We start from the raw sequence: 22248 nt of genomic DNA, 5'->3' as shown, positions 1-22248 counted from the left end.
TCTGCAGAGCACTTATCAATCCAAAGGATATCCTTAAAATTTAGAATTGACATGACAAAAGATATGCATTTGAAAAGTGTGCAAAGAAAGTGCATTTCATTAATTTTCGTTTAAGTATAGAAAAAAGAATTTTTCACTGACTTTAATTATTATCAAATCAGTCTTCTTTTGCACATCGACGAGTAGATATGGAAACGGAGCCGTCCAAAGGTAAGCTTAAATAAATCATACTTTCTATTAGTTTAGAATTGTTTAAACAATTTCATACGTGCATAGTGTATAAATAATTAATATTTAAACAATAGCATATTTGTTTAAACATTTCATAACTCGGAACACGAATAATACAATTAAATTAATATTTAAATAGGATTAAAATGTAAATGTGCGGTCGTTTCAGGTTTACGTATACAAAAAGAAACTTTTCATTGACTTTGATTATTATTGTGTCAGTGTTCCTTTGGACTTCGACGAGTACGCACCGAAGCGGAGCCCTCCAAAGGTAAGCTTAAATAAATCATATTTTCTATTAGTTTAGAATTATTTAAACAATTTTATGTTTGCGTAGTATATTATTTCATGTTATTATATCGATTTCATAGTGTAATATTAAATTTTTTCGTTTCAGAATGTTAATGCAATCGCGCGCGAAGCATTGATATAATCAAGTGTTTTTGTATCGCTAAAATAAAAACCAAGAATTCGCGAATTAGAAGCAGTGTTTGTTCGTTCGCGTTTCGCGGTTTAATAAGTGTTTTTAATATCGACTGCGTGCAATGCAGTCGTTAGAGTCACTGTTTGTTCGCGAAGTTTTTTTTGATTTTTTAACAATCCTATAGATTTTATTTGTAAAAGACAGTAGAGTTACACGAATTAGCTTCAGTGATCGTCCGTTAAAAAATAACTACCGCGAATTAGAGTCAGTGCATCATTGAAGAGGATCTCAACCAATAGCGATGTCAACCTACCTCATTGTCAACCACCTACAAATCATCCACCCTCAATTTCGACCTAATTTGCGAACGAGTGTTTTGGAGCCATCGCAGAACTTCTTAAGTGGTGAGTGAATTTTTAAATCCCTCCGATCGCTCAATCATGTCGAGGATGAAAGGTCTGAACCGACACGAGTGATTGGTTGTAATTAATTTGTAAAAGAGTATTGAATGACTATAATTAAATTTCTTCGAAGATTTAAACATCGTAAGTGCATTTAGTGCACAAGGTTAACATGTGAATGAAATGAACATATTTAAATATATACCATGTTCTTCGCTCGTACTACTCAGAAGTACGTTACAGAAATATTAGAGATTAAGAACTTTTCATATTCGATATAATTAATTTAATATAGATTTCGGAATATGTTAGAAGATACGAAATTTTTGTAATTACATTTACTATAAAATAGATTTATACGTGATAAACGCAGATTAGGGAAACGATTATTTAAAAATTTTTACGTACAAGAAGTATATCTGGCAGTATTGTCGAAATAAAATCGTCCATGCAAAATAGACGCAAGTTTAAATTACATTCGGAATATATACATAATGAATAATATTACATAATGAATGAGATTAATTTACTAGTATTTAAGCAATAAAACATTCCTCGAATTTGGGCCTTTAAGCAGCCTGCTGTCTCAATATTTTGGAGAATTTTGGGTTTGGACACTTGGATGTGGTACCTTGTGATGGGGCCTTGGACAGATCTCCTTCTTTCAATATCGATAAATAGAGTTCGATTTTGGTACTCTAGTTTTCGTTAGATGAAGCGATATTCGATTTCTCTAACGATTTTATAATTCATCGTATTCACACGTACAAATGTTCCATTGTATCTTCCGAATATTCTTTTTTTTAATTTCTTAGAAGTCTCATCATTTTCATCCAACACGTTCAGTTCTTTTTTCTTTTTTTCTCTTCTGTTCCTCTTCTTCTCAAATCTCGATGATGAATTCATCCGTGATCGGGTGTTTGGCCAAGGAAGATTTGATATATCAGATTAGTATGGTGGATCCGATCTAATCCGTCGAATCGTTCAGTTCGTCTTTGATTTTTATACGCGACGGGTAAGATAGGAAGAACACTCACGCTCGTGTCAGTGGACATATGCATGAGTGTTCTCGGGCGCGATTAACAGTCCTATGATAATGGACTTCGTTTGATCGTTCGAAACGAATAAATGATCGGTTGTGTTAGTGAGTGGTTTATGTAGCTACCGATTTGGACGGTTCTGTTATTCGTAAATGGGAATTGATCCACTTTCGGATAGCGTTGGGCCAGAATTTTCGGTTAGTTCATGTAACCCTGCGAACGCGAATTTTAGAGTAGAGTCACCGTTATTTTAATACTCACGTGAGTGTCCGGGTGCGATTAAAAGTCCTACCGTGGATTTCGTTTTATTGTTCGAAATTCGAAAAGCATGGACGGTCGTGCTTAACAGCGATGAATGTAGCTACCGATGTTGGACGGTCCTGTTATCCGTAAGTGGTGACTGACCCACTTTCAGAAAGCGTTGGGGCCAGAATTCTCGGTTAGAGCGTATCACCTCGCGAACACCGGATACGCGGATTTTAGAATAGAGTCACCGTTGTTCTAACACTCATGTGAGTATTCGGGCTCAATTAAAGGTTTTACCGTGGACTCAGTTTTATTTGCTTGATACGTCGATCTATAGGTCACACCGATCACGCGGATTTTAGAGTAGAGTCACCGTTAGCTCGTGGGTCTCCAGATGTAGCAACCTCCACGTGGTGAGACCTGGGTCGATAGTACTTGTAATATATCGAAATACTATGCGATGCAAGTACTATCGGGCGAATGGCTGCTTATTTCAGTTAAATTCCAAAATATCTTTTTATTATAATTTTAACTATAACTAAATGTTAAAGTACTTACATCTTGCATATCTGATAATGCCGAGAAAGATAAACAGACTAAATATAAGAAAATTCTAAAATTATTTATTTGAGAAACTCACCGAGAAATTATAATTTCTTTATTGTTCTTATATATTCTTATTTGTCTTCATTTATTATCTTTTATTCTCATTTATTTTACTTAGAAGAGTCATCATTAATCCGTGGATCTCCAGATGCAGCAACCACTATATGACGAAGTTTGGGTTGGTACAATTCGCAATATAATGGAATAAGTTTCCAGTACTACTGAGCGAATAACTGTGTATTATCACTTGATATCGCTAATAATATTTGTACAAATAAATAAATTGAATATATCAGAATTCTGTAGATAAATGTATATAAAGTATATGAATTTTTGACTGAAATGAAGATTTTGTGGATTATTTGGTGATAAATAATAATTAATATATATATATAAATTTATACTTGTATATTATATAATATTTTTATAAACGAAACATTAATTCACTTCCTCACAATCTATAATGTAAAATTTTCAGCATTTTTTTTTTCTTCGAGGTTTCATTAATTTTCATATTAATTATATTTTATTCATTTATATCGTAAAATAAATGCGTAACGATGCTGTGTTGTATCTATCACAGGTTATTACGATACGCACGGCATTATTAAAGAAGAATAAGAATGTGAGAAAATAAAAAGTTTGAATTCGAATTTACTGACATTTTCTATTCTAACTCACACTAATTTCATAGTTATGTTCAGAGTGAGGTATAACATACAAGCTTAAAGACCCATTTCTTACTTGCGCTTGTAGTTCATATATTCTTATGAAACTAATTCAATTTTATGAAACGTATTTTAATATTATTGAATGTTTCCATGACAGATAAAGGATGATTAATATATGAGATATGAACGATCTGTGATGTGAAAAATCGATGTTATTCTCAAGTGAAATATTGAAATTTCACTCTTAATGATATTCTGATTAATAGCGACAATATATAATCTCTATCAATCAAAGTAGAATTCGATGCTATAAAGAAGTTATCTAATCGTTAACATAATATCATTAATTCAATAATTATTTTAAAAATTCTTAAGATTTTTAATTTTGTATTATTAATACCCTAAAAAGACCGATTTTCGGTAGTGGGAATGCAAAAGTGAGTAGAAACGAAATTCTAATCAAAATTATCGAAGATCTGAAATTAATCATTGCTACAAGTAAATACTTGCATATTCGAATTATCTACGATCTGATAAGAAAAAGGTATTAGACATGGAATGCTCGACGGAAACGTTTGAATTACGTTCTCTACATTCTTGGTCCTTAATTGAGATTTGGTGCAGTTCCTTATTTGGTCTTGTAAGTTGTTAATGTTCTTCGATAATTGTGTTTTATCTAAGGACTCGTTCAGCACACGTGTGTAGACAAATTCGAATCTGTCAGATTGTGTGTTCTTAAGATGTTCAGTAGATTGTTAGTGTAAGTATGTATAGAGTAGAATATATTTATGTGGAATATATTTATAGAATATATTTATATAGTATATAAATAGAATATATTTATGTAATATATAAATAGTATATATATGTAGAAGATATTTAGATTTTTGTGTTGACGAATCAATATTAGTTTTTGTTAATAAGTTTAAATTTAAATAAATTTGTATATATCGATAGTTTGATAAAATTAATTTTATTAATAGTTATATATGTTTTGAAAAAGTTTCTAAACAAAAGAAAGAGTTTAAATTCTTTATCAATAAATTTTAGACTTTGTTTCTTCAGTGTGTATTAATTGACGCGGAAAGAAAAAACTTTCTTTAATCCATAGGTAATTTTTTTTAACGATTTTTTATCAAACCTATTGCATTTCTATAAGAATAATTTTAGATTCTAGGAAACTTATTTATTTTTATTATTAATTTTTAACTCTTTTCTTTTTTAACATAAGTTTCTTAATCTTAGAGTTAATGTATTTATCTGGAATTAAAGTTATTCATTGCGTACAGCATGTTCTGTTTTCTTCTGTATGTTGACATTTATTTTATCGTCCTTTTCATTTATTACGAGTATACTTAAGTTTGTAGTATTATGAAATACTACGTTATCATTTCATAATAAAAAATTGTTAAATTTAATCGAGTTAGTTTCGTTGATGTTAAATTTGATTTACATTTGATTTCATCGAATATAAAATCATTGTTTTCGAGAAACTACATCTGAAATTTTAAAGCTTTATGATTGCTATCGTAATAGAACGTGTCGAATAATCCAGGATCTAGTAAAAGAAAAGAAAAAATTTATTTTATTGTTTCTTAGATAAATATTTAAGACTGATTTGTCAATAAGGTATGAAATCATAAAGTTCTATAATATTATGGTTACCTTATTTTTAATAGTCTTAATGTAAATTGGTTACTATTTTTTCGCATCATTCACGACATTATTAGCAAAATAAAGAATAAGTTGACACACAGAATATCCATTCTATGAATAGAATGGAATTATCTTATAGCAGAAGAGACGATACTAGTAAAAAAAAAATATCTATGAGAAAACATTATTATAGCATAAAAGATGCGAAAAATTTTCGATTGTCGAATTATCAATGTACTCAATGTACTCAATGTTCTCAATGTTCTTAATAATTATGAAAGTGTACGCGAGTTATTCAATCCGGAAGATTTATCATTATTCACGAAAGTTATCAAAATGAAAATAATAAACGAAGTAGAGAACTTATTTAGAACTTTGTTAGAATCTTTACGCAGATATTTACCGCGTCAGTCACTTAATAAATGGCAAACGGGATTAGCATTTATAAAACAAAATGACTGAAAAACATCGCTAAAATCCTGTCGTAAGATAAAAGAGATCGAAAAGATACGTAATAAGAGAAAATAATGTGAAGTTAAAATTAAGTTAAATTGAAGAAAATAAGTTAAAATTAAACATGATAAGAAGTCTCGAAGATTTCGGATTAAATAGTTTCATTTCCGGGTTATTAAATCCAGAAGTAGAAAATAAAGTTTATAATACAAATTGTGGAACAACGAATCAACATTATGGGATAACATTATAGGACTATTTAAAATATCACCACGAAAGGTTGAGAGAGAATTTTAATTTTCCTTTTCATATCTACGACATCATATTGTTTCATATATCAACGATACAGAGAAACAAATCACGATTATAATCATTGCTAATATATACATGCATACATCCCCATATCAACAAATTTAACACATAGAAACGAATTATGTTGTCAGATACGCCAACCCATCTATCTTCATTTGTATCTGCAAATATATAGAACAAAATTACATAGAAATCACATAGAACACATACCACCCACATTATCCTACGAGAAATAAACCATCTTCTCGTTATTAACAAGTCATTATCAAGAATAATACAGAATATTTCACAGATACACTATGAATGTAATCACGCATACCAGAAACAATATCCACCGTCATATACACATAATACACGATCTATACAAACAAAATCAATGTATTCTAATCCAGGCGGTCATATTTTTGAGAAATGCCTTTTAAAATTTACAGGAGGTGCAAAATTTACGGACTAATGAAGACTAACCATTTTACGGATTAAACAGGTATTGGTCGAACGAAATACAAATTCCCAAAATATCGAAATAGGTATCTTTAATGACTTATCGCTCTCAGAGGAAATATTTGTTGAACCTGCATTAAAAAAAACTTAAGTTTATCTAATGTATATATATATATCGTGAATTCTAGTGAAACAAAAACCTCTTTCAAAATTCCTACAGCAATCTTAAAAGAAATCGAGATGACCGACGAAAAATTCAAACAGACCAGCTTCGAAGTTTGCTCCTCGATCGTAAAAACTCACACAAAAAAGGGGAACTTTTTTTAGTGAGCAACGGGAACTCTACAAACAACCCCTACACTTAGACCGAACCCATAAGTAAACTATAATTTCAAACCTAATCATTTAGACATTTAGGGAAAGATTCACGTCTGAGAAAAAACACAAAATTACAATCATCTATCTTATCAATCAGACAACACACCTATTTATAAATATATGACATATGTTGAACCTGTTTCATAGCAGTATTATAATTTTAAGTATAACAACCATTTAGATAAAGAAGATATACGATATAATGAACAAATAAATAATTATCTATCTATCTCTTTTTGAGATTAGATTCTTATGTTACAAACAGTGCCTTCAATTTATTCCGTTCGTATATTTTATTTTATTTGTGGTATTCAAGAATTGATTGAAATTATGTGGCATGTTTGAAGCAAAATAAGCTTTTGCGCTGTACTGATAATTTAGTTAGGCAGTCCAATATCAAAAACTTTTTTGATATCACTCTTTTCACAGAGATGACTATTTGATACGTTATTACTCGTTGTAATTTTCATACGTCTTTAATTTGAAAGAATAACTTCTCATATTTTCTAATTTTTATCGTCTCAGTAGCAAGAGTGTTATGCGATGACAGTTAATTTGGCTGTTATCTTTTGTTTGCTAATTAGTAGGATATCTGAGAGATTATAGCCAACAGTTTTATCTGTAAAAATCGGACGATCATAACACATTATATGTATTGCGGATTTTATCATGGAGGTGATATTTGTGTTAAGATGGTATACTTTTTCCAAACATGTCCAACATTATTCTCAATTGTTGGTGAATTAATTAAACACGTTGAATGTGCTTTTTCAGATAAGCATTTTCAGATAGTATGAGATAGAACAAGTTATAATAATAATCTCGATAGACTCTTCCTGTTTATCAGATTTTCTGCATCTATCTACGACATCCAGTTTTAAAATTTGTTTGTGATACTTTAAGGTCTTTTTTTATTAAGTAGAAAACACAAAATCTTCAGTTTCTAGATACAAAGATAGCCACTGCACTGATAAGTGTTTATTAGCGACTAGATCTTGTAATAGTTTTGGGAACTTTCCATGCAGTTCCTTGCTCTTCCAGTTTTGTGTATCTTCCTGCACAGTTGATGTTTCTCTTATTGTTTCCTCTTACCTTAGTTGTAATGGTGTATCCATCGTTTGCTTCTATAACCATCCTTATTAGTCCATCAGTAGATGCTCTCAGTTTGTCCCGCATATTTGATTGCTGTACTTTGCACATCCTCTTTATGTTTAAAAGATCTCTTCCTCCTTCCTTACATAGTAAATATAGTTTTGTTATGAACAACCCCTACACTTAGACGGAACCCATAAGTAAACTATAATTCCAAACCTAATTATTTAGACATTTCGGAAAAGAATCACGTCTGAGAAAAAACACAAAAATACAATCATCTATTTTATCAATCAGACAACACATCTATTTATAAATATATGACATATAAAATCTCTCTAGGAATTTGGTAGGTGGATGTAGTTAATTTATCGAGACTATTTAAATCTTTTACGAATCATTTTATAATTCCAAAAGTATACATGAGAATAGGTATAGTCCAAGTATGAATAGCTTCAATAATTCTTTCTTCATTTGATTTTATCATTTATTATTTGTTTCTTATATTTTTCGATGAATTTCTTTTTCAATCGTGTTTAATTAATTCTTGTATTTTCAGATATTGTTTCTAGATATTGCATTATCATCGAGTTCGTTTATTCCCATAAATTCTTCCTTATGATTTACTGTGACTTATTTTCTAACAAAGACCTTTGCAGATTCGTGCAATACGAAAGTCATAAAGATATTCATACTAAAGAGATGAAAGGTGCTATTTAGAAATTTTAAAATCTCGCTCGTTTTTACATAGAATTTAAGATCGCCCATAAACTGTAAATGGTTGCTTTTCTTTTGTCGATTTCTATTGTAGCCATTTTGTAGTTAATTGATGTTCGATTTAGTAAAGTCGATAGAAAATTAAGCAAAACCATATGGATGAAAGAGGATCTTTTCGGAAAATTTCTTTTCATGTTAATTATATCTATTTCTTGTTGACCTTTTAACTGTCGAATTTCCCAGGTTGCTATTATGTTTCTTAATACGTTGCTTATTTTTGAGTAAATCTTAAAGATGTCGAAACCTTTGGTGTAATCAATCTATGCCATCTCTAACTTTCGTGACTTAACTTGCATCTGCTTCAAGACTATTTCATTTATAATTAATTGATGTTTTTATTCAAATGCTTTTTCAATGCATCTGTTCCTTGGCAATTACATCGTTGATTTCACAATGATAGTATATTTTATCACAGATTACAGAAGTTTGAATAGTTTGTAAATAGAGGATAATTGGGTTAAATAATTGGCTAGCTTTGTGGCGTCTTCTTTTTTATAAAGCAGATACGTGTTTCCTTCGGTAGAGTGCCGTAGAAACATGCTTAGGTCATTCAGAATGGTCTAAAAGCTTCGCGCAAGTGGTCCGTGGGTAGCCGTTAAGTATTTCAACTAGTAGTTCTGCAAATAATCAGAGCCCGGAGCCTTCCAATTACTACTTCGTTTGGTTGCTTTAGCAACATCCTCTTTGGTGAATTCTATACTTGGCATTCGTATTAAGTTGTATTCGTCAGCAACATGAATTATGAATTTATTCAGCCTATTCATTGAATGATTTTCATTTAGACCAGATGACCTTTCAATAATCTCCAAACTCATTTACGTCAATCTCTACGCGTTCTTCAGTATTTTGAACTTCCAATAACTGATTGTTTCAAAAAATATTTTTCTTTTGCTGTTATTGTAATTTTCATTTTACTGTTTACGTTTCGTCAACTCGTTGTTTTTCTCGAGTCTTATTCCTTTCACCTTTCACGTTAAAAAGCGATTAAGAACTAACTTTTTCATTACTTTCAAATTTTTTTGTTTATAACTTCCGGCGATTGTCTAAAAAAATTTTACTTTTCTTTTTTTAAACAACAAAGTGCAATAAGATATATAGCATAACTTTTCTTATTGTTCGTCAAGTTTTTCTAGATCTGTAATAGCTTTAAAGAAAAATAAAAAACGATAAGAGGCTAAAACTTTGAGAGCGTTTGTTCTTCCTTAGTCCAAAAACAGGCAGCACAGAAAAATAGCTCTTCGATTAGAAGGATCTATCCTGTACATTCATAAAGTTTTCTAATTTGTTGAATTTCTGAATTTTCTTTTGCTAGATGTAAAGGACGATGTAAAGAAAAATGTAAAAGTGTTTATCGTCGTTTGATACGAATGCTGCATGTACAAGAAAAATTAATTAAGAATAACATTCAATCATTAAAAAATCGTTATCGATTTCGACGAAAAGACCTTGAAATACTACTGAATATTTATAAAGTTTTGAAAGTTTGTTGAAAAAATAAATAAAGTATATTTAGACTTCCGTACAGCGCGATCGTTTTAATAAATACCAGAAATATATAATATACTTAATACTTCATTTACATTTCGAAGAAAGAAGAAAAAAAAAATGATGACGGTCTGATAAATAATTTGGTATGTTTTCGCAAGCAAGTTTTAATTTTTACGTAACAGCACTTTTGTTCATCTAAAGAAATTATAATAATGATTGATTGCATGAATGAATAAGAATCACTTTTTCATATTTTCTAATATGAATAAATTCCTTAACTAATTGACCTTCTTTCGAGAAGGATATTTTTTACCACGTCATTAATAATAATGTCAAAATACGTAAAAGTGTTAACTATGATATGAAAAAGAATCGAATCTATCATTTCTTCTGATTTATTTGTTAACCGAGTGAAAATATTGAATGAACCAGCGAGTAATAACGAATCTTCATTTAAGAAACTCATTTCTCTTCAAAATCTCGTTAAACGTACGGCAAATTTCTCAGAAAAACTGTAACAGGGCCTATCTCGAAGAGGTTAATTCGCGAAGAATATTCAGAATCGCTGTGCGCAGATCCGGTAATTAGCGCTAACGAGGGTCATTTGACCATAGGATTTGAACATAACGACGCGAAGTTATCGACTGAATTTTAATGACGTACTCTAAGTTTGCCCACCTCGATCTCTAGTCGCTTTCTGTCGGTCGTAATGAGATCGACGATCTTTCTTTTCCTTTTCTTCTCGACGATCACTTGATGCATATCGTTCGTTGCTCGTCCTAGTTGTCGTAATGCTGATTTAATAAGGAATATTTTCTTTTCGTCCTTTATTTCCCACGGGTAATAATTCGCTTAGGAATTATCGCAGCTCTTAATTGATTGAATCTTTTTCCTTTTTCTTTTTTTTCTTTTTCTTTTCTTCATCCGATAAGAATAAATCGGTAATTATTATATTTGATTTATTTTGTAATTCAGATGCACTTTGGAATTAAATTCAAAAAAGAGATTTAAGAATTTCATATTTTTTATGATAAGAAACGCAAGTAACAAGATTACTTTTTTAATGTCCACATTATTATTTAAGTTACTTTAAAATAGCAGAATTTGGAATCTTCTTCGAAGAGGTAGGTAAATGCAAGTTTGCATGGAAATAGCGTTTGAGAGACTTTCTCTTTCTCTGGTATTGGCTCGAATAGTACGCGTTAATTATGTACCTTCGTAACGGGAGGGATCGATTTAACAAACATAAATCAATTTTAATTCTTTTTAAAATCTTTGAAAAAAGTTATTTTAAATCTTGAATATTTTCAATATATGTACATCGAATATTTTTCTAATCGAATGATGTAGCTGCAGTTTGAATCTATAAAAGAATGCAAATAAGTGTAGATAAACAGTGAATCAATTGTTTTGTAGTGTGAAAGCAATATATCATTGATTGTATCGATGATTGGACGTTTCGATTAGGTTGTCTCTTGTGAGGACTCTTTTTTCTACGTTTAATTAACATAATTTTCTTCAAACGTATCGATTATCAATTTTTAAGAAGATCTACAATCCCAAATGAAACTGTAAAGCCTTAATTTTTCGTTCAAAATAACGTTTTGTCAGATTCCAACAAGAAGCAAACGAACTATCATACGAATGATATCATGTTTTTGCATACTTTGCATTATTCTTTTCCTAATTAAAAAAATTTCTACAACGACAGAAAAAAAAAGTCTTCGACACTAAAGTACCTATTTATGAACTTAACAAATAGCTATTCTGAATTACATAGTAACAATTACAACGAAAGCAGTTTACCGTTGTTATGGATAGACGTGATCCATCACGTTTATCCATAAAATATTCTCTTTTCAAGAAGCATCTAAAATAATACTCTTTTGCTTTATTTATCTTAATACTTATTAAACTTATTAAATTGTATTCAAATATTAGTATTAGTATTAATATTCAAGTATTAGTATTTGAATATTAATATCCAATATTAGTATTAATATTCAATATTACTATTAATATTCAAGTATTAGTATTTTAATCCAACATTCGTGAAATCATCAACCTTAATAGAAGATGAAAAATTTAGATATATATTTCACATTAGCTTATCTTAAAGGTTACAAAGAATCTGATAAAATGAATGGTGAAATACTACGGTTTCATTGTAAAATTTCCAGAGGGTGTTTTGGCCGATACGGTTTCCCAATTGGACAACTTCGATGTCGAATGTCTGGACATTGGTTTAAAAGAGGAGACACCCCCGAATATCCGTGATCGTTATTGTCTCGGTGAAGTTACCGTGAAGGTGCCTGAGGCTTATTTAAAAAGGTACTATTCTGTCTGGCAGAAGTTCAGACTCGTTGAAGATAGCTCGAAAGAGTCGATAAGTGAACTTTACTGGGGTATTTGCGTCCCTGCTGCTTGCACGCCGCAGGACGTCAAGGATGTCGTCGGGAGAGTGCTTGCGGTGGCTTTCAGTGAATCTCGATTAAAGCTCACACCAAGGATTCCAGAAGGATTCCGCTCCAATAAAACTATATTTTCTGTTAAAATTGTAAACGTCTTCTGCATATACGACAAGGTTACCACAAGCGATTCATAATTTTTGATGGAACTCGATTAGGAGATTTTTTAATTGCTTTTTTTATCTTTTTTCCTTTTTTTTGATTATAATTAATATATTTTTTTTCTGTTTCATCTGTGTATACTGATGCATTGTATTGTTGGTGATTTAAATGGTGATTAGACGGAATTATTTTTCATATGGTTAGTTGGTAAATAAAAACACAAATGTGAATTCGTTGGCTCGAGCTTTCATTTGGAATAATATACTTTTTATCGTTGATATCGAATTTGAAAAAGATTTTTGGACTATCGTACAATATCTGAAATTTATTTTTGGCATTATGTTCATACTCATGCCCCTAATCGTTGTCAGTTATATTTAGATATACATACGTTACCAGCGAACCGTTGCCGAATATGAACTTTTGGACACAGGTAAAAAAATTTTTCAGATGTTTATGACCTTCTAGTTATGATAAAGATTATAGATAATCTTCTAAAAAGTATACGTATGATTTCAGTGGATTAAAAATGCAGAGAATTTTATTTTTCTCTAGGATCCGCTTCTGGTTGACACGTTTATTCTGTTAAATGGATTTCATTTAATCTTTAATGCGCGTTTTATCGAAGTTTATGTTTCAGTTTTAGTACTTAGTCTGTAGATACTAGATTATTTATATTAACTCATACTATAGTTTATCCATTGTAGAAATGACTGATAATAAAAAAATGTCTTTTATTTGATTAATTTTATCAATTGCATTATTCGTCATAAATTACGACGAATTACAGAGAAATAAGAGAACGAAATAAGAGATCGAATAAGTATTTTATAAACGTTTATATTAAAATGTATATGCGAGTATATCGTTGTGTTCGCTTATATGCATTACCGAATGCAAATCTCAGATTATAAATTATCAGAAGATCAAATTATCTAAGATATTTTCGCGTTTAATATCATCGGAATAAAAGAAATAAGAATATTATCACTACCTATTTTTATGTTCAGCGTTTCTATGGGCCAAGAACAAAATTTACTATTTTAAAAGCTGCTTTTTATACATCTTTACAGAAATTTATCTGGAGTATTGTTAACAATTGAATTCTTCTAGAATTTGTAACTTCAAAATTTAGTTTTTTTTTTCTATTAATCGAATATCTATAAGAGATTAAAATAGAAGTCACCATAAATTTTGATTTCTTCCAAAACCAATCAGCAGTATTTTACGATAACGATCAGGATTCATTGTTCTTAATCCGTATAATTAGTAAAAAGTGTCATTCTATTCGAAGAGTTCGATACTTAGATATTATTAATTTAATAAGTGTAAGTATTAAGATAAATAAAGCAAAAGAGTATTATTTTAGAAGCTTCCTGAAAAGAGAATATTTTATTTGTAGTTCAGTATAATACTGTCACACTAGACGCTCATTTTTATCGGAGCACTTTTAATATCAACAATGTTCGAATCTCTTATTATTGTACTCGAACGAATCATTTTACAGTTTGGCTTTAACAGTAAATAAAACTTATCCGACACTTTACGAGAGAAAAAGAATCGTATTTAAAAGCTTTAATATCATCTTTTAAATAAGCAAAATACGATGAAGAAAATAACGAAGAAAACAAATGTTTCAGGGACGTGATATGTATGTGCAAACTATAAATAACATATAAAGGGATGTTATCTTTTTCTTTTTTTTTATAATGGTCCATTCGTAATTTATTATATGTTAAATAATATAATGATACTGATGTCAACTTAGCTGTCTGTTTATTTATATATGCATATACGATCACTGATAAACGGGCTGTCGCAGAAGTGCGTTCGCTGTTCACTCTCAACGCTTTAAAATTTGTCCTTGGTCCTGATCGTCCTTGAAAATTTCTTAATCATTCTTTTAGAATTCTGCGATTATCTTTTCGTCAAGTTTCTTCCTCCTCCCAATCGCAATTAGTTTCCATAGATTTTCTTCTTGGTCCCGTCTTGTACATCTCAAATTGCTCGTCCTCGGTTGGCCAAACGAATCTAGAAGTATCTGAATCAGTTTCGGAAACAGAACAGGGTCCACTCTCGTCGACATCAGTGTTCGACGATTGTCTTACTGAAGTCGATTCGATGTCAGACTCCATCTCAGATTTCGAGCTCTGTTGATTATCTTCTGTATCAGTGCTCCTGTCGTGCCAAACCGATAACTTGTCAGTTTCTTCCGTAACCAAATCTTCAAAGTCTTGAGACTTTTCAGCGGTCGTATCTTTTTTACTCGTCGAAGTATCATCGTCTTTCTTTGTTTCGGATTGCACCAATTTTTTATCTTTTACTATGTATGCTAAAGCGTCTTCTTCCGATCGAGATTTTTGCATCTGCCATGCTTTCTTGAACGGATGTTCCTGCTCTTGCTGAACAAGTTTCGGTCTCTCTGGAAGATAATATTCTGGATCTTCTTCGCTAGCCTGACTCTTAATGATAGACTCTCGCTTATACAATCCCAAGGACGATTTCGGCAAAATTTCGATGCCTTCCTCCTTGACGAGGCTCCATCCAGACTCTGTCAAATCCGAATCGTCCAATTTTGTAAGATCTTGAACAGATTTTCTTTTACTGTCCTTCGTAAGAACGAAGTTGAAGCTGGCAACATCCTTGTCATCTCTGACGGAGGAATCTTTTTCCTCGCTATAAGGATTTTCTCTAAACGGTGGTGCTTTCTCGCGATATTCACGACGTTGAAGATAAGAAGCATCGTCTTCAGGTTCGCTAGGTTCCTGAGAGGATCCAAGTTGAGCGATACGAGGACCAACACTCACAGTCCAAGCGTCCATATTTTCGTTACCCGAAGGATCTTTCAACAAAGCTATTCTTCCTTCGGCAGAAGACCTTCGTCTCAAGGACGTTATATCTTCTTCTTCCGCTGAATCACTTTGTTGGCTGGCGAGCTTCTCCATGTATCGACGCCTTCGTATCCTCAACTCTTCTTCCCATTCTTCTTCATCGCTTACTTTCGGTTCCACCGAAGGATATCTTCGGTCATGTTTCGATCTCCGTTGAACAGGCGGTTCATCTTCGCTTCCTGAAGAAAATGTTCTTCTCGAATCCATAGATTTTGTTACGGAACGTCGTGAACTTCTCGGAACGTATTCCTCCGATTCGGTTAAAAATCGCATTGAGTCTGGACCGATAGACGTCGAACGTTCCTTATTAATAAATTCCCAAGAACGATAATCATCGTGTTCTCTAACAGAAGATCTTTCCTTCGACTCTGATCTTCTATACTGATTCGAATAACCTTCCTCGCTTCTTCGTCTTATATAATCATCCTCAATTTCGATCGGCATCGATCTCTTGATTTCTTTCGTTCTGGAAACCGAACGTCTGTTCCTTCTCGTTTCTTCTTCTTTTTGATTTCTGAAATATTCCATAGTTTCTTCTTCAGAATCAAACGAGTACGGGATTCTTCTATTTATTCTTCCTCGTTCTATATGTTTCTCTCCGTCGTCATATCCTATAAATGATTTTCTTCTCTCTTCCGACTTCTTTAAACCCGGTATATTTGCAATCCCTTCGTCTTTTATACTTTCGTTTCGTAATTCGATATCGGCTTCAATTACGTTCTTTTGCCAATCCCATCCCGCCGAGGTTGCTTCGTCATCCTCGAATATTTTTGCTCCGTTGACTATCTTCTTAACGGATTCCTTCGACTTTGTTTCATTCGTTTCTTCCGTCCCTAATTTTTCTGTAGGTACGTCGGTTGATAAACTGTCTGTACTTTCCATTATTACGTTCCTTACTTCCTGCATCGGAAGATCGAACAATAAAGTAACTACGATCGACACGCATATCACTACGAATATCTCCAAGAAATCGATCTAAAATACGACGATACGATTATCCCTCGAATTTGATACTATTGAAATGTCGAATTTTTAATAAAATCCTTTGGGACAACTTACCATTCTATGTTCCTGAAATTCTGTCGTATATCTCGTGGTCCCAACGTTGTAGAAAAATACTGGGAATTGTGTTAAATAAATCGCATAAGATATTCTACTGAATATTACGAACCAATAGTTCGAGAGAAATCTGTTTATGATTCCTATAAATAAATGTGTACAATATAATGATTCGTTTTCTTTTAGATTTATTACCTTTAGATTCTTTCAGATTATTACTTGTAGATTTGTTCATTCTCTTTAGATTTATATAGTAATAATATGGTAGCATACCTCCGTGATCGGTAAAACAGGCAAAAATCGTCCAGCATAAAGCTATAGCCCACGAGACTGGACTGATCACAGTGTAATGAGTGGCTTCTTCAACGTCATACACGTAGTCCCTTTTGGCTAAACGCCAAGGAGAAAATAACGACCATGTTCCAAAGGACATCGCAATCAACCATCCCAAGATCACGAACACCTAAAAATAGTTCATGGAAAACTCATAGCGATTATCAAAATTTTCAATGAGTCCCATTATTTAGATTACCTTGGGAATCTTTACGCTTTTCCCTGTATAATGTAATAAAACGCCAAGTCCTACGCCACAAGCGTAGGGAGTCGCTCTATGTAATGCTAGAATGTAACTTAAATTAGCGACTTTGTAAAGTTGTTTCAATCTGCAACAAAAGAACGAAGAAAGATCTACGAATAAGCTTGTTTTTTTTTCCCGATGCAATTTATTATGGATTGGAATAATAACGTCATCTCATACTTACGACATTCCGTGAAAGATTACGATCGATAGATTATTATTTATCGTGGCTATGTAACGAAGCGTAGCCGAGACTTGAATAAGGAAGAATAATAAAATGATACCGATAATCGGTTTATAATGAAGGAAAAAAACTAAAATTGGTGCTAACAATGACAGTTGCATGTCTAATGCTAGCTGATGGGTATGCGTTGCACACTGTAAGACAGAACGTAAGATTGTTTAGGTAAAGAAAAATGATTATTATTTTGATCGACTATACTCACCATTTCTTCGAACGGAAAGAAATTCTGTATGTAAAGTAAATTGGTCCATGCATTTTTTTTACAGAGTTCCGCATTATCTACAATAATATTGTTCCATAGCGGTCCCGATCCGATATGCTCCATCACAAAAGCATACCAAAATATTATCACGATTAAGGCGGGTGTCAATCTAAATTATAACACGAACTCGCTCGGTAATTACAAACTAAGCAACGGGCTCGAGACATTAACGAACTACAGAGCAGGCTCACCTGATGAATCTAACGATAAAACGACAAAACCAACGAATCTCTCCACGGGATGTTAATTCCTTCACCATGTTGTAAGCCGTCAACAATCCGCTCAAAAGTAAGAAGGAATCCGTATAAAGTGAAGAAACCCTCAGAAGACAACTGATGGGATTATTTGCAAACTAAAATGATCGAAAGGACAATGTACTACTGTGAATATTAAATATCTCGTTGAACGAAAGAACATTTTATTCACCTCTGTGAAAACGACCCGATTAGCATATGGTATCCGTGACAATGGTATTATTTGATGAGCAAAGTAAATAATAATCATAAACACGGATCTTAATCCGTGAAGGCATGCTATATCTTTGCTATTAGATTTGATTTCTTTAAACAAATATTTAACTGTTCTTCTCAATGAAAAGGCCATTATTATTCTTTCGGAATAATTTCCTATGAATAGTAACAAATAGGTATGTTCAAAGGAATTCGAATTTTATGGACAATAAAAAGTATTATCAATATTCGCACCTTTTCCTTCTGAGATTACCAAATAATCTCTGATCGTAGCTATGATGACTAGACAAACGACTGCTGCATAGAAGTATCTATAAGACGGGAAAGTAAAAGAAAAATAAAAAGAATTTTTTAACAAAAGAAATATCTGATGAAACGTATAGTTCGAGATCAAGAGAAGAGAATGAGAGAAAGAGAGAAAGAGAGAGAGAGAGAGCCACGTTTCATTGTCCTCTTTTAAAGACGTGTATATTTATTCACTCTCCGTTTGAAAGCTCATGGGAGCGATGCCCTCGAAAAGCTATTTTTGTAACTTGACGGGAAACTATACGTTCCAAATAATATTTCCAGAGTTTTACGCTCCGTTCAAATGTAACGATCATCGTAAAAAGCCTTATTCGATCAATCGAAAATTAACATATGTATGTACGTACAGGACACCGATCGTTTCTTTCGAATAATTTCGTGACCTTTGCTTTATGTAGCACATATCTGGATTAACATCCACCGTAAATCTAATTCCAGAGGTTGAATTGTAATAACTCAATGCATCGATCAGACTGATTTCTGCATCTTTCGCTGTGCATGCTGCTGGAAGGCACAATGCCCAATTTACCGTCGTGAATCTCGGTATGAAATGTCCCGGCTGAAAGATAGAAAGCGGCGTTTTCTCTTGAATTTAAATTTTGATTTAATCGTCACTTACGTCATGCATATTTCCTTTAATAAAAGTACGAGCTTGCATCAGATGAACCGGTAGTTTCATGTCCTGTTGTGTGGCATATAAATCTATGGTTGCCAAACAATATTTTCCTTGAATCTTTATCGTGTTATTACCCATCTTAACATGCGACGTGATACCTAAACATTGATCAAAATCACCAAACTGATTGACGTTTCCACGCAAGAGACTAGACGGGATCTTTGCATTAGAATCCAACACTAGAAATAAAAGGATTTCAATTGATTCTCTATATTCCATAGTTTAATAATATCAAAGAAGTCTTTACTACGACAGTAGAAATATATCAATGAATTTGTCAGCCTACTTTGAAGAGCCCATAGTTTGTAACCCCTTAATTGACGCAGGAATATCTTGCCATGTTGTTGACAGTTCGTATCCTCAACTGCGGTAAAATTTGGTACAAAACTTGGTACACGTAATATCTTGTCATTTAAATCGGCTAAATTTTTTGTCGCATCTCGATGTTCCTTCGTTTTCGATTTCGTCTCGTTTCCTATAAATACGTAAATACGTCAGGCTCGTTGATTTCTTTGTTAACGATCTAACAAAAATTCGTGAATAAGCACCGTGATGTAGTTCACAGATAATTAATCATTGACTCCAACAACGGTGATATCAACTTCTTTTTCAAACACGACGCACACAGTAAGCTTTCAAGACAATGCGTCTCTTTCAACACATAAAATACTCACTCGCCGTTTCTGGTACTGCTCTTTTTACTTTTCGTTTAACAGATTTTTCTACTTCGTCCTTAGATTTCGTCGTAGCTTTCGGAGTTTCCGTTTTCGCAGGAGTTTTTCGTTTTTCTTCCGATTTCAAAGAAGCTTTCGATGATCCGGGTTCAGTTTTTGTTAGTTTAACAGTTTCTGCTTTCTTCGCTTTCTTATCTTCGTCTGATTCTTCATATTTGACTGGCTCAATACTTCCACTCTTCTTTACTTTCTTCTCTTGTTCTATTTTAATTTTCGTTACTTTAGCAGATTTTGCTTTCTTCATCTCCTTGTCTTCGTCCGATGCAGTTTTGGTCGGTTTAGTAGCTCCTATTTTTTTAGATTCCTCCACAATCTGTTGCACTTCATTTTTCACTTTCTCAGCTGGGATTTTCGGCTCTATTTTGACTTTCTCTATCGATTTACTATCAGTATGCTCTATCGATCTAACTTTGTCTTTATCGGCATATCTCACTTTTTCTAACTTTTTGCTGGTTGGTGGAGACACTTTCAATTTATCTTCATTATCCTTCTTATCGTCATGATCATCATCATCGTCCTTGCTATCGCCCAACGTTTCGCGTTCCACGTATCCCAAATCCTTTTTTTGAGATTTCTTCTCTTGCTTCAATAGAATGGAGCTTTCTCCTTCAATTTTTACATCACCTTTAATATCTTTCTTATTCTCTTTCTCCTTTACAATGGTACTTTTTTTCTTTTCTTTATCTTCATCTTCAACAACATCCTTTCTATATTTTACTTCTTTGGTATCTTTAGTAGTTGTACTTTTGGAAACACTACCTGCACTCAACTTGAAACTCCAACCAAGAACGTTCATGGTACCGTAATCTTCTTCCTTGTCTTTTACTTCCGCTTCTCGTTCCATTTCCTTTCGTTCGATACTTTTGGATTTTTCTACTTCTTCTTGGTTCCCTTCAGAGTCCTTACTTTTGTCAGCTTCACTAAGCTCCGCACTTTCATCTTCATCATCTTCAGCTTGTATCTCTTCCTCCTCATCTTCCACTATAACATCGTCATCGTCATCATCATCATCATCATCATTACTAATATCCTCAACATCCTTGCTTTCTTCATTTTGGTTTTCACCATTATCATCATAACCATCTTTATCATCAATAGTATTCTCTTTTTTCCTAATGGAAAACCCAGTTGATGATTTATCGGCAAACTGATGACCACCCAACAACCTCGACCCAATTTTCTGGGTACTTGCGTCCTCCTCGATGGTAGACGAGACCGTTTCGACAGGTGGTTTTCGACCAATCGGAGGAACCTGCGAAGACATGGCCCCGTGCCATCTTCGTGGTGAAGGCGTCACTGCGCTGCTGGTCGTCACCGTTCTTTCTGGGCACTTACCGAACTTTGAGCCAACACAGGTGGCACGTTGCGAGTGTTCAACGATCGACGAAGAAAATGGATGAACGACATTTCCATCACGTATCTTGAAGGCGTAGCAGCAAGTATAAAGAAGTAATATAAACGCCAATCGAGTAATGCACTTGCCCAGAAGGGCGAGAGCCATGATATGGCAGGGTTCACATGTGAAAAGAAAATTAATGAACGAGCACTAATTCGGTGATGTTCGAATCGGTTTACTTCTTATTTTCCTTTCTCCTCCCTTCTTTTTCTTGCTCTCCCTCTCTCCTTCTCTCTCTCTCTCTCTCTCTCTCTCTCTCTCTCTGTTTGTCTGTTTCTCTCTCTCTGTCTCTCTCTCTCTCTCTTTCTCTCTCTCTCCCGAAATCAAAAGAACACGAGTGATCTTGAGAAGCTTGAAGAACTATCGAGTACGCCGTCTCGGACGTGGCAGATCCCGGGCTACCACGTCCACAGCCGGCCGTGCCTTTGCGGAAATTAGAGCGCATGGCAGCGTCCCAAGCAGCTAGGAGTTTTATTTAGCATCAACATTTCCAACCGCCGATCGCCGCGGCCTCAGCAGTGCGTTCGGGAGACAGGCATGCCTCCCTCTTTGTCGTCATCACTCACTGCCGATATTCTCTTCGAAAGTTACGCAACTTCAAAGAAAGAGAAAGAGAGTAAGAGAGGGTCTAGGCAAGCAAAGTGTTCTTATAGACATGGAGGCGCTTCGAAACAAGAGTGTCTGAGACAGATTAAAGAAGATAATGAAACGTTTTCAAGGTTACCACGTGTCGGATACATTTGTGTCATGCTACAAAAATTTATTGGTATATAGGAAAGAATTGTTTTTTTTATATTACTTTTATTTTGCAAATTTCTGATTGAATTTGGAGTAGTTTTTTGATTGT

General features: G+C 33.1%; 1 protein-coding gene across 1 annotated transcript; it reads right to left on the bottom strand.

Moving 5' to 3' along the window:
• Positions 1–12280: 12280 nt before the first annotated feature.
• On the bottom strand, positions 12281–21834 carry LOC127062259 (uncharacterized). The gene is made up of 13 exons (XM_050990127.1): positions 19946–21834; positions 19558–19746; positions 19215–19450; positions 18943–19154; positions 18524–18600; positions 18246–18445; positions 18011–18171; positions 17760–17928; positions 17498–17691; positions 17269–17398; positions 17010–17199; positions 16737–16879; positions 12281–16652 (listed from the first exon to the last, which is right to left on the bottom strand). The coding sequence occupies exons 1-13, from the start codon at positions 21504–21506 to the stop codon at positions 14715–14717; spliced, it is 5400 nt and encodes a 1799-aa protein (XP_050846084.1). The 5' UTR covers positions 21507–21834; the 3' UTR covers positions 12281–14714.
• Between the last annotated feature and the right edge of the window lie 414 nt (positions 21835–22248).

Source organism: Vespula vulgaris, chromosome 3 (genome assembly GCF_905475345.1).
Source record: "Vespula vulgaris chromosome 3, iyVesVulg1.1, whole genome shotgun sequence".
Taxonomy (NCBI): domain Eukaryota; kingdom Metazoa; phylum Arthropoda; class Insecta; order Hymenoptera; family Vespidae; genus Vespula; species Vespula vulgaris.
The sequence above is the reverse complement of the archived record's forward strand: the minus strand, read 5'-3'. Positions and strand labels throughout refer to the sequence as shown.

What these genes read in the sequence shown, in the direction of transcription:
- LOC127062259 (XM_050990127.1), bottom strand. Translation starts at nt 21,506, where the DNA reads ATGGCTCTCGCCCTTCTGGGCAAGTGCATTACTCGATTGGCGTTTATA. An exon ending in AGCAGTACCAGAAACGGCGA is followed by an intron (nt 19,747 to 19,945) that starts GTGAGTATTTTA and finishes ACGTATTTATAG; the next exon opens with GAAACGAGACGAAATCGAAA. An exon ending in CTGTTTTACCGATCACGGAG is followed by an intron (nt 16,880 to 17,009) that starts GTATGCTACCAT and finishes ATTTATTTATAG; the next exon opens with GAATCATAAACAGATTTCTC.